Source organism: Platichthys flesus, chromosome 3 (assembly GCF_949316205.1).
Source record: "Platichthys flesus chromosome 3, fPlaFle2.1, whole genome shotgun sequence".
Classification (NCBI taxonomy): domain Eukaryota; kingdom Metazoa; phylum Chordata; class Actinopteri; order Pleuronectiformes; family Pleuronectidae; genus Platichthys; species Platichthys flesus.
Window position 1 is genome coordinate 23,050,467 of NC_084947.1, and position 14,454 is coordinate 23,064,920.

General features: G+C 40.5%; 1 protein-coding gene across 1 annotated transcript in view; it reads right to left on the bottom strand.

Moving 5' to 3' along the window:
- The window catches only part of LOC133950663 (citron Rho-interacting kinase), a 43,446-nt gene that overhangs the window by 26,538 nt on the left and 2,454 nt on the right, over positions 1 to 14,454 (bottom strand). The window contains exons 2-7 of the mRNA XM_062384742.1: positions 11,586 to 11,689; positions 9,488 to 9,631; positions 9,141 to 9,260; positions 624 to 794; positions 352 to 405; positions 147 to 200 (exon numbers count right to left, since the gene is read on the bottom strand). Of these exons, the coding sequence (XP_062240726.1) occupies positions 147 to 200; positions 352 to 405; positions 624 to 794; positions 9,141 to 9,260; positions 9,488 to 9,631; positions 11,586 to 11,594 (552 nt within the window). The 5' untranslated portion in view covers positions 11,595 to 11,689. The remainder of the gene's footprint in view (positions 1 to 146; positions 201 to 351; positions 406 to 623; positions 795 to 9,140; positions 9,261 to 9,487; positions 9,632 to 11,585; positions 11,690 to 14,454) is intronic.

A 14,454-nucleotide genomic window follows, 5' to 3' on the forward strand; every position in this document is an offset into this window, starting at 1 on the left:
AAAGAGAGAGAAAAAAGGAGGTCAGTGAGGGTGAAGATGGAGTTGATACACTCATCATAAAGTGTAAAATGCTGTTTGATCTCTTGCTTCTGGGAGCACAAGCTTGCATAAATTATTCAGTAATCTTCCCAGTGAAATTATTCTACCTTGGTGAGCTTCTCTTGAAGATCGTGGATCTTTGTCTGTTGCTCAACATTGGCCTAAATGAGAAAAACACAGTACATGTACATTTTAATGGTAAGTGACACTGAATGTTCATCATTGGTTAATGCAACTTGTCAGTGTCCTATGTATTTTTGCCATCCTCACAAAAAAAAATCTTATTCCAATCAAATGAACGTCAGAAACTACCTTCTCCAGCTTGGTGAGCACATCCTCTACCTCAGTTCTGCCCTGCTCTTTAACCTGTAAAGATACAGGAAGACCAGTGAGACCCCTTCCTGAAATGATCATGGCAAGTAGACTAGTAGTCTATAAGTTAAAACATCATCATGACTACAGGTTAGTTGAATATTCTTATAGCAGTACGTTGCATATGTAAATGTTCAGCTTATGGCAAATGAACCAGAGCTTGTTCCCATATAACTGTGAGAATCATTAACAGCTTTCGTTACAGCGTAGACCTTCTGCATCCTGTGCTGGTAGTCTGCAGCCTTCCTCTTCAGCTCCTCGCTGGACTGTCGGGACTCTTTCAGCTCCGCCTCATACAGGTCGCTGCGACGACGGGCGGCCGACAGGTCCTCCTCCAGCTGTCTGATAGAGACTCTCATCTCTTCCAGCTGGGCGTGATATTCCTGTGAAAAGACCACAGATTGGAGAAGAGAGGAGAGGAATTTCAAATCCGAGCAAAAGAAGATTTCCCTTTTGCAGAACTCAAAAATACTACCAAAAAGTACCTGCACTTGAAACACTTTAAGGGATAGTTCACCGAACAATTTAAATTCACCCATTATCTACTCACTATGCCGATGGAGTTTTGGTTGAAGTTTCTGAGTCCACAAAACACTTCTGGAGTCTCAGGGGTAAAGAGCGTTCCAGCCAAATCCAATACAATTGAAGTCAATGGTGAGTCCTTCTAAAGACGTAATAAAACAACAGAAAAAAACCAACATGCCTCCATACTGCTTCTGTGGTGTCATCCAAGACCTGCCATTCAAATTTGACTCGGAACAGTGTGATTTACACCATGTTATGGGATGTTCAATGATACCCTCCTCTGAGGCACGTTCACGTACACTCAGCCACCTCGGAACACCGCACACACTCTCGACCAAGGGCATGCTCGGGGTGCCTGTTTGTGACTTCTAAGCTAAAAACCATTGTGAAAAGATGCTGTTTCAAGTTGAAGAGGAATGTCGGGGTTTTCAGACACTTGGATTACACCACACGAGCAGTATGGAGGCATGTTGTGTTTTATTGCGTCTGAAGAAGAGGTCACTTTTGGTGCTACACACTGTTTACTCCAGAAACTCCTATAGTGTTTTGTGGACTCAAACACTTCACCCACCCCTCCAGCCTAGTGGAGAGTAGATAATGAGTAAATTGACATTTTTCTGTGAACAATCCCTTTAATCCCTTCATCCATTCATCTTCACTTTATGTGTTCAGTTAGACATTCTAACAACGCTATTTTGGAAAAGATTTCAGTAGAGCAATAATGATTAAGTGGAAATGGATCTCCAGCAGCCTCGATGTTGTTTGAGCTGAACACTTTTGATGAAAATGTTCTTTTTGGAAGCCACTGCATCATTCATGAGAGATGTACTTGAGATATGCGGAATTCAGGCTTATCAAGTCATCCGACTACACAGACACTTATATGCAATATGCTAGCAAGTATAACCACACCAATGGTGTAAAAAGTCATGAACAGAGAGGGGATGTAAAGAGAAATAATTTGAGTAGCCAGAGTCACTTAATGTACATGTCTGTTTAAAAGTAATTGGTCACAGCCTAATAGATCTAATTTCCTCCTTCTCATCAGCGTACACTGGCCTGTCTGTCAGCCTGATAAAAAGTAGCATCCTTCTGGGAGACGCCAACACAGATTGGGACATGTAAAATAGAGCGCATCAGACAGGGTGAAAACATACTAAAATAGTTTTGCGGTAGAGGAATGAATGGTTGCATAATATGTAACCATGGAGCCAAGTGAAGAGACTTTCTCCCTCACCAGTGCAGCTCATGTTAACCGTCAATATATATGGGAGTTGTCTGTGTGGGTCGGATAACAAAAGCCACCGGTGCCTACAGGTGTGGCTACTATGGAGAGAAAATAGAAGATAGGTTTGTGATGTGTGCATTTGTAAAACTTTTCTAAATGTGCATACGTTTGTTAGTATTCGTGTGTCGACTTAAACATGCATTTGTGAGTTCTCACAGATCATTTCAGGCATTTTTAGGTCTTATTTTTCACTTGTAGATCATGTAATACACATTTGTAATCATTTAAAGTCTATTTTCTCTCCATGGCCTCCCCCTCAGCGATTCGATTGGCCGTCTGGATCTCCTGAGAACCACCTTTCATCCGACTGTGACTTTCCTAGTCAATAAAAGCTAGAATGATTTCCTGTAATTCTTTGGCCAAACCATGACTCAGTGTGAGGAAATTAAAGGAGAGGGAATTCAGTTTTCGATATGACAACAACAAACACCTAAGGCCTTACAGAGCATTAAATCCCTGCATTTCCTATATTACAGAGAAGCAGACATCTACTTCTCTATCCTGTCTGCAAGTTCAGGACTTCAATTGCAATCTTTTGAATCACATACTTGCATCATTTATGTTAGAGTCTATCCATTGTGGATCATACACTTATGTTGAAAAGTCATGAAGGTGGTATTTATTGTCAATTTACAGAGTTTCACAGATTGAATCCCTGCCTAAACAAGTACGCTAAATTATTCTTTGAACTCACTCGAACATTTTATTATTCCCCACCATGTTTTTTCACTAATTAAACTTTCAGCTCTCACCCAAATACCAATTATGCAATCAGAGCTTAGCTACCAGGCCTGTCAAGCTTTGGTTTTCTCCCCCTGCCAAAGCAGTGTGCATGGGGCTCTCATAAGGGAAACATGCTGTCTCTGTTGTGTGTTTGTGAAGGGTTGTGCCTTTATATGTGGTCCTTCTGAAAAAAGTGAGCTAGGCAGCCACACAGGGTTGAAAAGAGAGAAGAGAAATGAAAATTGTTAACTTCACTCATATTAGCTCATTATACATCTGCTACACTTTCATTTTCGATATCACTCATCCTTGTAGGGTCACAGGGGGGCTGGAGCCTTTAAGGATAAATACCTTTCGAGAGAATTCCTCACACAAAGACTCAACTTTGATTTAAAGAACTACATTTTCTATTGTGAAGAAATCCAGACACCGAAGACTCACCTGTTTTTACAGCAATGCATTTTGGTGTGATGTTTACAATTGGCTGGAACATAAACTCCAATCGCTTTCTCATTTTAAATAATATTACATTTGGAATTGTAATGGGGGAAATTTACGTGTGTAAGTGTATGAAGACACAGCCTCTATTTACAGTCCATACAATAGAGTTTATGTTGTATTACAAATCCTCGATGCATATGAAGAAAACAGTCAAAAAGACACCTAAACCTTATTGTGTAACTTTCATTATTTATTTTATTAAAAATGTCAATCTCATATCTTTTAACTACTTGTGTAAATTAAGTTATAAACTGTAGTTGTCTACATTGTGTGCTCCATTCTATGTAGAGCCTATAAAGGATAGAATTGAACTGCCATATATTGATATAAAATGTACCCTGGATATGTTGCTAGAGCCTCACAGCGACAACATACAGATACAACCATTCACACTCACAAATATGGTCATATAGAGTCTCCAATTAACTCCAACTTCTGTATCTTTGTGCTATATGAGGAAGACAGAGTACCCAGAGGAAACCCACCCAGACAAGGGGAGGACATTCAAACACAGAAAGGCTCCAGCTGAACCAGGGTTAGCACAGTTCTATTCATGCAATTTCTGGAGCCCTTTAAGACTCTTTTAAGGTTGTTCTCGTTTTAATATGAGACAGCGAGGAACATTCAGCAAAGACAGCATCTTTAACCAAATCAGAGGGCTAATATTATAGCTCTATTAGCTGGCAAGTTACAGCTCATAGATTCTGACAGGTGTTATTTCAGATGGTATAACTGACTGTTGGCTAGGATGAGAGCCCTGCCTTTGTCTTCCTTTGTTTGTAATCAAGAACCCATTGTTTTAAAAATGACTAAGAATTGTGAGTGGGGATTAACTGCCACAGTAACCACTGTCAACAGGAAAAATAGCAATGTGCCTATGAAGGTAAAGAAGAATCAAGTCAATTTATCCATAGAGAATATAAAAAACTACAAACCTGACAAAGGTTAAAGAGAAACAGTCTGCAGACAAATTTGAAACATATTAATAAAGGGGGAAATAATTGCACAATTTAATCCTTTGGTTGAGATGTGTAAAATGGAGATCTGAGGAAGAGGAGTTTAACTCAGATCATAGAAGGAATATTTGGGTCTCCATTTCGACACTATTGGTATTTAACTAGACATTCCACAGGCAGGTCCCCTGCCACCGCCAATAATTCAAGTTGGGAAATGTGTCTTTTGGAGGACATAAATATAAAAAAAGTTATCATTTCAAACAGGTCTTCGTCAGGTTTCTGTGAGACATTGAAAAATCTAATGTTGAAATCATTTAATATGAAGGTTTGTACTGCAGGACATGTGAAATAACATTTTTGAGACAGGTGCTTGGGAGTGTGCAGAAAAGTCTCTGTGTGATGAGATGAAGTAAGGAATAGATTGTCAGTGTTGGAAGCACATAGTTTTGTTGTGGAAGTTAGGATACAACTTGAGTACTACTACTAGATATTTGCTCTGATATTGTGTATAGGGGGAGTGGGGCTTGTAGAATATAGCACAGACTGACACGGAACTGACAGTGAGGAAATAAACAAATGCAATGAGTTAAAGGGCTCGGAGGCCCAAATAGTCGGTTTCTAGGAGTTTGGACTAGCAAAACAATTTGCTGGGTGCATGTATGATATAAAAAAAAATACAACTGCAAGAACTCTTTTAGAAAAGCCTTGAGATTTCCAGAATTGAATAGAAATTGTCCAGGATAAACCCTGCATGCCTCAGCTGATCATACAGAGTTCTGCTTCAATAGCTCAGACTGCTGAAGGGGCATCTTGTTTGTACAGAAATTCATAATAAAAGCTTCTGCTTAGGGATGAGAGTTATGGATAGTTGGCAGTATTATCCGTTATATCACAAACATTTCCACCTGAGGTGCAACCAGTTTTATCAAATCTCTCTTAAACATCTCTGATGGTGGAGTCAGCTTTTATCAAAACGGAAGGAGAAGGCAGCTTAGAAGCAGGAGCTTGAGACAGGTAAACACATGGGACAGGTGAGCACTCCAGAAGTGAGGAAATAGAACAGGAAATTCATCCAGGAAAGCAAATCTGTTGGTTAGCTTTAGACTGCAGTGCCAAGGCAGGTTGGTGGGAGGAGCGCAGCCTGTTTCTTTTCTGACCCAGCGTCCAGTGGTCAGCAGACAAGTGTCTAAATTTCTGCCATTGCATAAATCAAGGAGCAGTTCAATATGAGCACAAGAGGATGGAAGGACACAGGCTACAGATATGCAGTGGTGCTTCTAGACACTCTGTCTCTGACTCTGGAGCCAGACAGACTGATTTTAATGAACCAATCACTCCAACGCGGTAGAAGATGCAGTATGATACATCAACTGACGGCGGGGAGTGATCCAAGAAAAAACGATACAAGGATGTTTAGAAAACTCTCTTGTTTTAGAAAACTCACTGGTGTTAGTTTGAACATGGAGGATTTGATGGCTGGTTGGCACTTTCACATCTAACTTTCATTTAACTATGTTATACTCTCATTATGAGATAATAAAGTATAGACGTTTGAAAATGTGATATACACCACTTCTTGAGATCCAGTGCACTTACAGTCAGTTTGTGTCATGGACTTCATGTTTTGTGTTAAAACAACCGAGAAGGGAACACTGTGTCTTTCTATTGATCTTCTATGCTCTCAAGTCTTTAGAGGAATTGGCCCTTTGCATATGTTTTCAGGTCTTACTGGCTTTGGCAGAAAATAGCTTTTCTCTAAAAAATTAATCAATCCCAAATCTCTACTGTTTGTTGATCCAGCTCTGCATGGGCTCTGCATAAAAATGATAAACAGTGCAGTCATTTGACAGTGCGTGGGAGACAGATGCTTTTTGAGATGAAATACTGGATTTAGCTGGCATAAACACCTTACTGAGAGGCACCAATGTGAACATAGGACAGATGATAGGGATCAGCTATCCTAATAAATTACAAGATACAGATGGTTATTGTTTTAATCAATGAATTTTTTCTTGTTAAGTCTGCAAAGTTAGACACTTCTAGTAACAAGTGGTTCAGTTTTGCTGACACTGAGTTCAACTTGTATAAGTAAGCCTACAGGCAAACTTTGACCTGTATTTGTACAAATTGTGGCTACTCTGTGTGGCTGCCCACAAAAGTGTAAGGCTGAATAAAAACTTATACTCAGCTTATCAGTTATAAATAGCATCATGCTCAGGTAAACATTGCATAGCAATGCCCTGATCGCTCACTTCAACATAATTTAATCCAGCAACATCCTCTAACTCATCTTTGAAGGATTAGTAAGGGTCAAACAAGCAGGAAGCATTAACAGGCTCTCTAACACCTTTCCCAGGTTTGCATTTCACATAGAAAGTAGAAAAGTCTGACAATCACTTTCGCAAAACCTAAAAAAAAAAGCAACCATCCATTAGGTATACTGTTTGGGGGCTGGAATTAATCCCATCTGGCAATGGGGCGACAGGTGAGGAACAACCCAAACAGTTTGTCAGTGTATCACAGGCAATTTAGAGGCTCCAATTAACCACAGCTGCATGTCTTTGGACTGTGCGAGAGAGCTGGGGCCCCCTGAGAAAACCCACACAGACAGGAGCACATGCACACTCCACACAGGAAGACCCCGGCCAGCCATGAGGTTAAAACCCAGAGCCTTCTTCCTGTGCGGAAACCGTGCTGCAGTGTATTTAGTGATGGTCAAAAATTCTGTTTCTCAAACAGTATGAGCCTCAGCACCTAATCACGACAGCCTGCCCACTGCATCACTGCTCTCTACACTCGAAAGGTATATGGCTCTCGTCGCCATAGCAACCATTGCACAATGTATTCAGTGCTTGGTAACCAGCACTAGTGTAGGCTGAGGAAAATAGCTTGCTTTTCTATTAAAGTGGTGCATCATGCAAGCGAGATGAGTTTTCATGCTTTTTATATGTTGTTCAGTTGTGGAACAGCTTCATTCTCACAGCTGGCACCACTGTGTCACGTGGGGCTGCCACACAGCCACTCACTCATCACATTTGTTTTTAATAATTAAGGGCTGCATGAACAGCAAAGCTCCCCTGTCTCTTTCTACATTATTACACTACTTATACTTTATGTAGGAAACTACAGGTTACATAATCTGCCAGAGAAATGTGGCAAACTTAGTTTTCTTGCATATAAACCCATTTATAATTTATCGCAAGTTGAGTTTCAAAACAATCCTTTTCATTAAAACATGATTTGACCTGAATGCTGATATTGCATCTCTGGGATGTAAAAAACGTTTAGGATAAGAAAAAGTCGAAGTAATAATTTGAATAATTGTAGGGCACAGCCACATTACATTACATTTCTGTTAGCTTGAGCTTTTATCCAGAGCGACTTACAATAGTTGCATCAACCATGAGGGTACAAACCCAGAACAACAAGAATCAAGAAAGTACAATTTCTTCAAGAAAGCCAAACTACAAAGTGCTATAGGTAAATGCTGTTTAAGTGCTACAAAATTGTTTGTTTAAACTTTTATTCAAGGTTTAGTCGGAAGAGATGTGTTTTTACTTTGTGGCAGAAGATGTGTAAACTTTTTGATGTCCGGATGTTGATGGGGGGCTCTTTCCACCATTTAGGAGCCAGGACAGAAAACAGTCCTGATTTTTATGAGTGGTTAGCTGTCCCTTGCAGTGAGGGAGCAACAAACCAATTGCCAGATGCTGCATTGTGGATGAGCTGCACAGGTCGGATGGCACTAGCAGGTAGACCTGCCAGGAGGGAGTTACAATAGTCTAGGCGTGAGATGACCAGGGCCTGGACCAGAACCTGCTCCGCCTTCTGAGTGGGAAGGCGGTGTTATCCTGTTGTTGTGCAGCATGAATCTACAGGAACGTGTGGTTGCAGTAATGTTGGCAGTAATTAGGCATTTCTGAACATGTACTGAGTATTTAATGCTATAATGACTGGTCCGCTATAGAGTGGTGGGGTTCCAACTTCACAAGCCCATCTAATTAACACATTGTCCCCACAACCATCAAATCATGAGGCAGCTTGGAGATCTGACCTGCTTCCTCTGACTGCCATTATGGAATACTCTTAATTAGCTTCTTTTCAAAAAGGTATTTATTTTTGACACTTCTACCTGATGCATTACATACAGCACTCATTACAGCAAGTATATTATTTAATAAGTGAATAAGAACTCAGCTCAAACTAAAATGGCACTCAGCAGAGTGTATTCCTCTGCAAAAGCCCAACAGTCTCCTAAAATTTAATCAAGCTGCAGGACATTTCATACACTCATAGATATCAGTTCCCAGATTGTGCATGATTTATGTCATCAAGATCCATGAATTATTCCCTGAGAAATTCACTGAGAAATGATTATTCACTATCTCACAAAAATTCCTGGATCCACCCAATTCAGATGTATACCACAATTTAATGGGTTATTCTCTGACCCATATTACAACCTCTCACCGAGTTCTGTGGAAATCAGCACAGTTGTTCTTTTGTAATCTTGCTAACAGACACAAACCAATCCCCAAAACATGGACAGGAGTGAAAACATAACCTCATTGGCAGAGGTAATTAAAAAGAAAAATGCTGCCCTATTTACTACATTTTCTGCGCCACAAACAGTTTGAAAAATCATCAAATGAACACAACTTCACGACTTCAGGAGTTCATGGTTTGTATCTCAGTCCACTGACCCACCAAGGTAACACCGAAGTTTGCCGTCCTACCTGCTCTTTTATCTCCTGAAGCTTGTTGCTCTGTTCGCGGATGTCATGAAGGAGCTGCAGCGCTTTATCATCCTCCTGTGACACCTCCATTCTAGCCTGTTCCAAACTACGCTTGAGACTCTGCAACCAAAACATACACATGTTCAGGCCGTTTGTTAGATACAGATATGTTAGACACAGATCACGCAATCTAATATACTGTAGGAGTCCTCCTTAAAAAGTTGTTGTTTTGGATTGAATTAAGCTGGGAGGTGCTTCTAGCAATATATGTGCAATCAGACAAGCACACTTGTACACACACAACAGTTTATATGGTGTTCCCCCGTAGTAACTCCAGGTTTACTCACACTGCATTCTGTGATATAGGTCGCCAGATCCTGTTCCAGGATAGTCCTCTGGGTCTCTGAAGCCTTCAACTCTATATCCTTCTGCTGCAGCACTGACTCAAGGTCAGACATCTTCCTCTGGACAGGTGAGATCTCCTGCTCAACCTGGAAACAAGTATGGACAAAGCTTCTCTCTCTGTGATGCCCACATTTTACAAAACTTCACCGTTATGGAGCTATGGACCAGGAGGTAGAGTGGGTCGTCCACTGAGCAGAGTGTCTGCCAATCAATCCATTTTGTGGGTCTCAAGTGTCCTTGGGCAAGACACTGAACCCCAGATGGCCCCTGATGGCTGTGCTGACAGTAGGGGAGAGCGGGGTAATGTGGGACATCGGGTAATGTGAGATACCCTCTGTATCTAGGCAACGGAACACATTTGTGGTCATGTGACCATTATGTTTTCAAGCATCTCCCATTCCCCCCTTGCCATGAAGGAGAAGTTGGTGCTGGTGCTGTGGTAATTATGTTTTTCACATACATTTTCTTACTTTGAACTTAATCAACTGTTGTGTCAAAACAAATTGAATCAGGTAGAAAAACTTATATCATACATGTTGGTGAACTTCCAACATATAAAACCATGTGATTGATGCTAGCTGAAGATTAGCCTGAATTGCTAAGAGATGTTCTAAAACAGTGGCTGTTGGGTAAAGTGAGACAAATGCTTTGGGGTAAAGTGAGACAAAAGACCACTTTTTTTAAAACAATCATATTTTCCCTGCCCTTTGTCTTGAAGACATTCTGATCATTTCCATTTCTAGAAAACATCCTGAATTAATGGGAAATGTGTAAATTTGACTGATATATCATTTTAGCTCGCCTAGAGGGGAGCAAATGTAAAAAATGTCCCACATTACCCCGCTCTCCCCTACTAGTAGAAAAAGGGTGAGTGTTTGTGTGTGTGTGTGTGTGTGTGTGTGTTGGTGTGTGTGTGTGTGTGTGTTTACAAGGCTGCACTTGTCTCATGGCACATGTCATTGGCAGTGAAGACAATGTAATTAGATATGCCATTACAGCATTACAGGGCCTGAAGTGCATTGGGAACTAGAGAAACAGCAGGGCTGGCAGCACAGTCACAGTCACAGACACAGTCACAGACACAGTCAAAGACACAGTCACAGTACTTAGTGTATGGAAGCACTAAGTAACAGTGAGAATGCAGACACATGCTCACAACAACATGACGCCACAGCATGGGGCTGCAGCCTCTAAAACCAATGGGATTACATGGTTGAAACAATGTTACTTCAAAGAATCACTATAAACTTTTCAAAGAGACGCGTTCTTTACAAACATTCAATCAATCAAATTGTATTTATATAGCCCATATTCACAAATCACAAAATTGTCTCATAGGGCTTTAACAAGGTGTGACATCCTATTGCCTTAACCCTCAATAAGAGTAGAGAAAATAACAACAAAAAAACTCTAACAGGGTACAAAGAATGGAGTTAAAGAGATTGTTTAGTAATCTGATTATAACATGAATTAACAATGTATTATCAAATTATTTCCACCTATCACTGTATTATTTAATGCAGTATATCTTGGTGTTGCATGCACTGCAATTAGCCCATAATTCAGTTTGTATTACTGTTGAAAATGTTGAGATATTATTAAAGCTGCACAAGGTAATTTCACTACACAATGGAGCTCAAGTTTTGTATCATGAAGACGTTGAGGTGGGAGAAGGAAATGGTTCAGATTGATGTTTTGTTCAGGATTCCATCTTTTGAAAGTTGGTTCATTGTCTGTTTAAATTTACTCTTAACAAATTAATTTAAAGATATATCACCGCACAGATCAAAGATTGATACAAAACATTTTTGTAAAAATTAAAACAGTTAATTAAACATGCCGATTGGAGGGATTTAAAGTTGTTTCACTTTTTCTCCCATGTGTCAAAAAGATACTGTAGTAGTTACATTACTATGTGTAATAGTCAGAGAGTGATATGGAATACATACGTGGAGTAACACACACTAAGCAGCTCAGCTACAGTGTGAAGGCAACAGATGGCTGAATCGCTCTGTAAACACAGCATGTGAAGAGTAATACCTGTGACATGTGTCCGGCAAATCCGGGGATTTGAGTTTTTAGATGAATGGCGTTTTTTCAAGAGGAGATGACCGTATGCAGAGTTGATGGATGCAGTCTCTAATCTGGAGGAGAGGAGAGCGTGAAGAGGGGATGGGAATGGGGAGAGAAAAACTTACAGTAAACAGTCTTTATGCACAACCTCTCCTGAAAGCTGAAGGGCTGACTCAATGCTCTTATGTAAAAACACTTAGATTTTACAATCACACTGTAGAAGGCTATTTCCAGTCTGTCATCTGGTATCATTTAGCTTCCCTGTTTACTAAAACATTCATTATAAAAGTTTTCTTAATGATTAATAGTTCATTATTATTCACAACAGAACACAAATGTTAAGTCACAAGCGGTTACATCAAATTGCCTTGGAATCGTGAGGGAAGAAAAAAACATCCAGAACCAGGTAAAAGGCAAAACATAATGACATATGCATTTAAATCCATACAGAGAAAAAAACCCTAATATTTATATAATATGTCCACGTGTATCTCTCGATATATTAGGTATTATGAGCTGGACGCACCACAAGTGAATATATCATAAAAGTTTTAGCATGTTATAAAACATGAATATCATATATATTCATGTTAACTTATTGGACAGATATCAGAGCTGTATAGATCATAGTGCATATTTCTGTTTAGTTTTATTATAAGTAGCTTATTGAGCAAATGTCCCCCAATGAAACTTAACAAAGATGTTTTATAAATGTTTCATCAATTAGCAATCAAGCACTGAGGGCTTCGCAAAGCACATGGCAATTACTCAATGTATACTTTAACATGATCAACCACATGAGTAGCACATAGAGAGCAGGGTAGGTATGTATTGAGCGTGCCACAGCAGATCTATACCTTGCTAACCAAAATATGCATTCAAATCTTTGCTTTACAGAGACTATAAATAACCTGCTTGTGTTCAAACAACAGCCTCTTTGACCACCCCTGGATATATTTGGCAGCTTTTGTGATCTAGAGGCAGGCACAAGAATGAGCGACTGAGGGAGAGTGTCTATTAAAAGCAGAGGCTCACCTCCCACTCCTCCCTGCAGCAACACGCTCGACTCAAGCTCAGCTAACATGTGGAGGGTGGTGGGCTGCTCTCTGTTTTTACTGTTGCAGGTCTGTGAACAAGTGAAGTGGGATTGCTTAGGAGATGACACACGTAGCACTTGTGACAAAAAGCAGAGCTGCAGAGACGCTGCAGATGAACAATGGATACCATGAATCCGTGGAGATGCTGCTGACTAATATTTGCCCAGAAATGTGACTAATGTAATCGTTGTGCTTCAGGGGTCATTCTGGGGGAGGGGGGTCAGTTACACAACAGGCCAGACAGAATGTGCCTGAGCTGCATCAGCCTGGTACTCCAGTCTGATTGGCATGAAATGATGCAGGAGCAGGTGGCTTATAATGAGTGATGATAAGCGAAGCGTTTGCGGGGAGCTTTCTGTAGCACCTGCTGATCTTGAGCCTGTAAGCACATGACAACCACTGGTACACATTCTTGCCCTCTGGCTTAGAAGAGATGTCTAAGAGTTTCTATTTGTACCTGCAGGTGCCAGGTGGAGAGAGAGAAACTATTTTGACCCTGTAGGTATGATTCCCCAAAATATTTTCATCCATGTGAAAGTGATTTGACTTGAGAACCTTCCGTGCCTTTGCTCCATGTCTCCTGGCATTTCTCAGAGTTTGAAACCTGCTAATGAATCTCATACATATACAGTTTATATTTGTGCATATACACAATCAACACTGTGTGATAAAGTGTTTAACAATATGGAAGACTTCCAAAACAGTGGTAAAGTTCATGCTTGCAGGGAACCCTGATAGCATGAGGCACCAGATGGGAGTCAGTTCTGACTGTCTTCCTTTCAGACTCAAGTGCTAGCTGACTTCCTATAATGAGCTGAGCTAGCATACTGTGCAGCTGAGCTCCTCCTGCAATAATCATATAACAATCACAAATAGTTGTACTTTCAAAAGCTCATTACAAGTACAGAAAAACAGATTGACTACCGAGCTAGTCGATCTGTGTCTGCTAGACTTTTCCAGACTCTTGTTATAGAAAACACAGCATTATGCAGCCCTTTGGCTGGTCCTTGTCCAAAAGACAGCTTTTTAGTTATGCCTGTTATACAATCAATACAAAACAATATAATTACGGTACTTGAAATCAGAACGGCTCCAAAAACATTGCTTGGGTACAAGAGCAAATCCAACAACAGAAGTAATATTAGCAGAGGAATAATGGCCTCCAACTCTTTTATGAAGGTCTCTATCGTGGGTTGAATAATGTGTGCTGGGCTGTGAGTCAGAGATGTTGAGGAGGAGGAGAGCGGAGAAAGGTTGTATCCCAGTCATTGTGTTGCTCTACATTCAGTCTGCAGGGTGACAAGGGGACAGTTCTAATGTATGGCTTATAGGTAGCAGCTATTCACCGACCTGTTGCTACTCTGTAGTGGCACAGATTCTTCTCTAAAAACACAAACCTTCTCCCATCCTCTACACACGTACAAGGAAAAATGTATGCCTATTGTTACAACAACAACAACACATGTAGTTAATTGAGTGCCTCTGCTTCTCTCATTCAAACACGGCTCTCAAGCTACATGGCTTACTGCTAAACACAGCAGGCCATGCAGAAGAGGGAGAGTGGGAAAACCTGGACCAATAGAATCTGTGTGCATGTTATGACACCACACACATTATGGAGGTGCATTAAAGGTCTAGTGATTCTGTGCTGGTTAGCACAATTAAGGTCTTTTTTTAAGTACTTGGATGAGTGTATGCACAGTTGACACATGCGTATGACTAGAATGGCAGCCGAACGC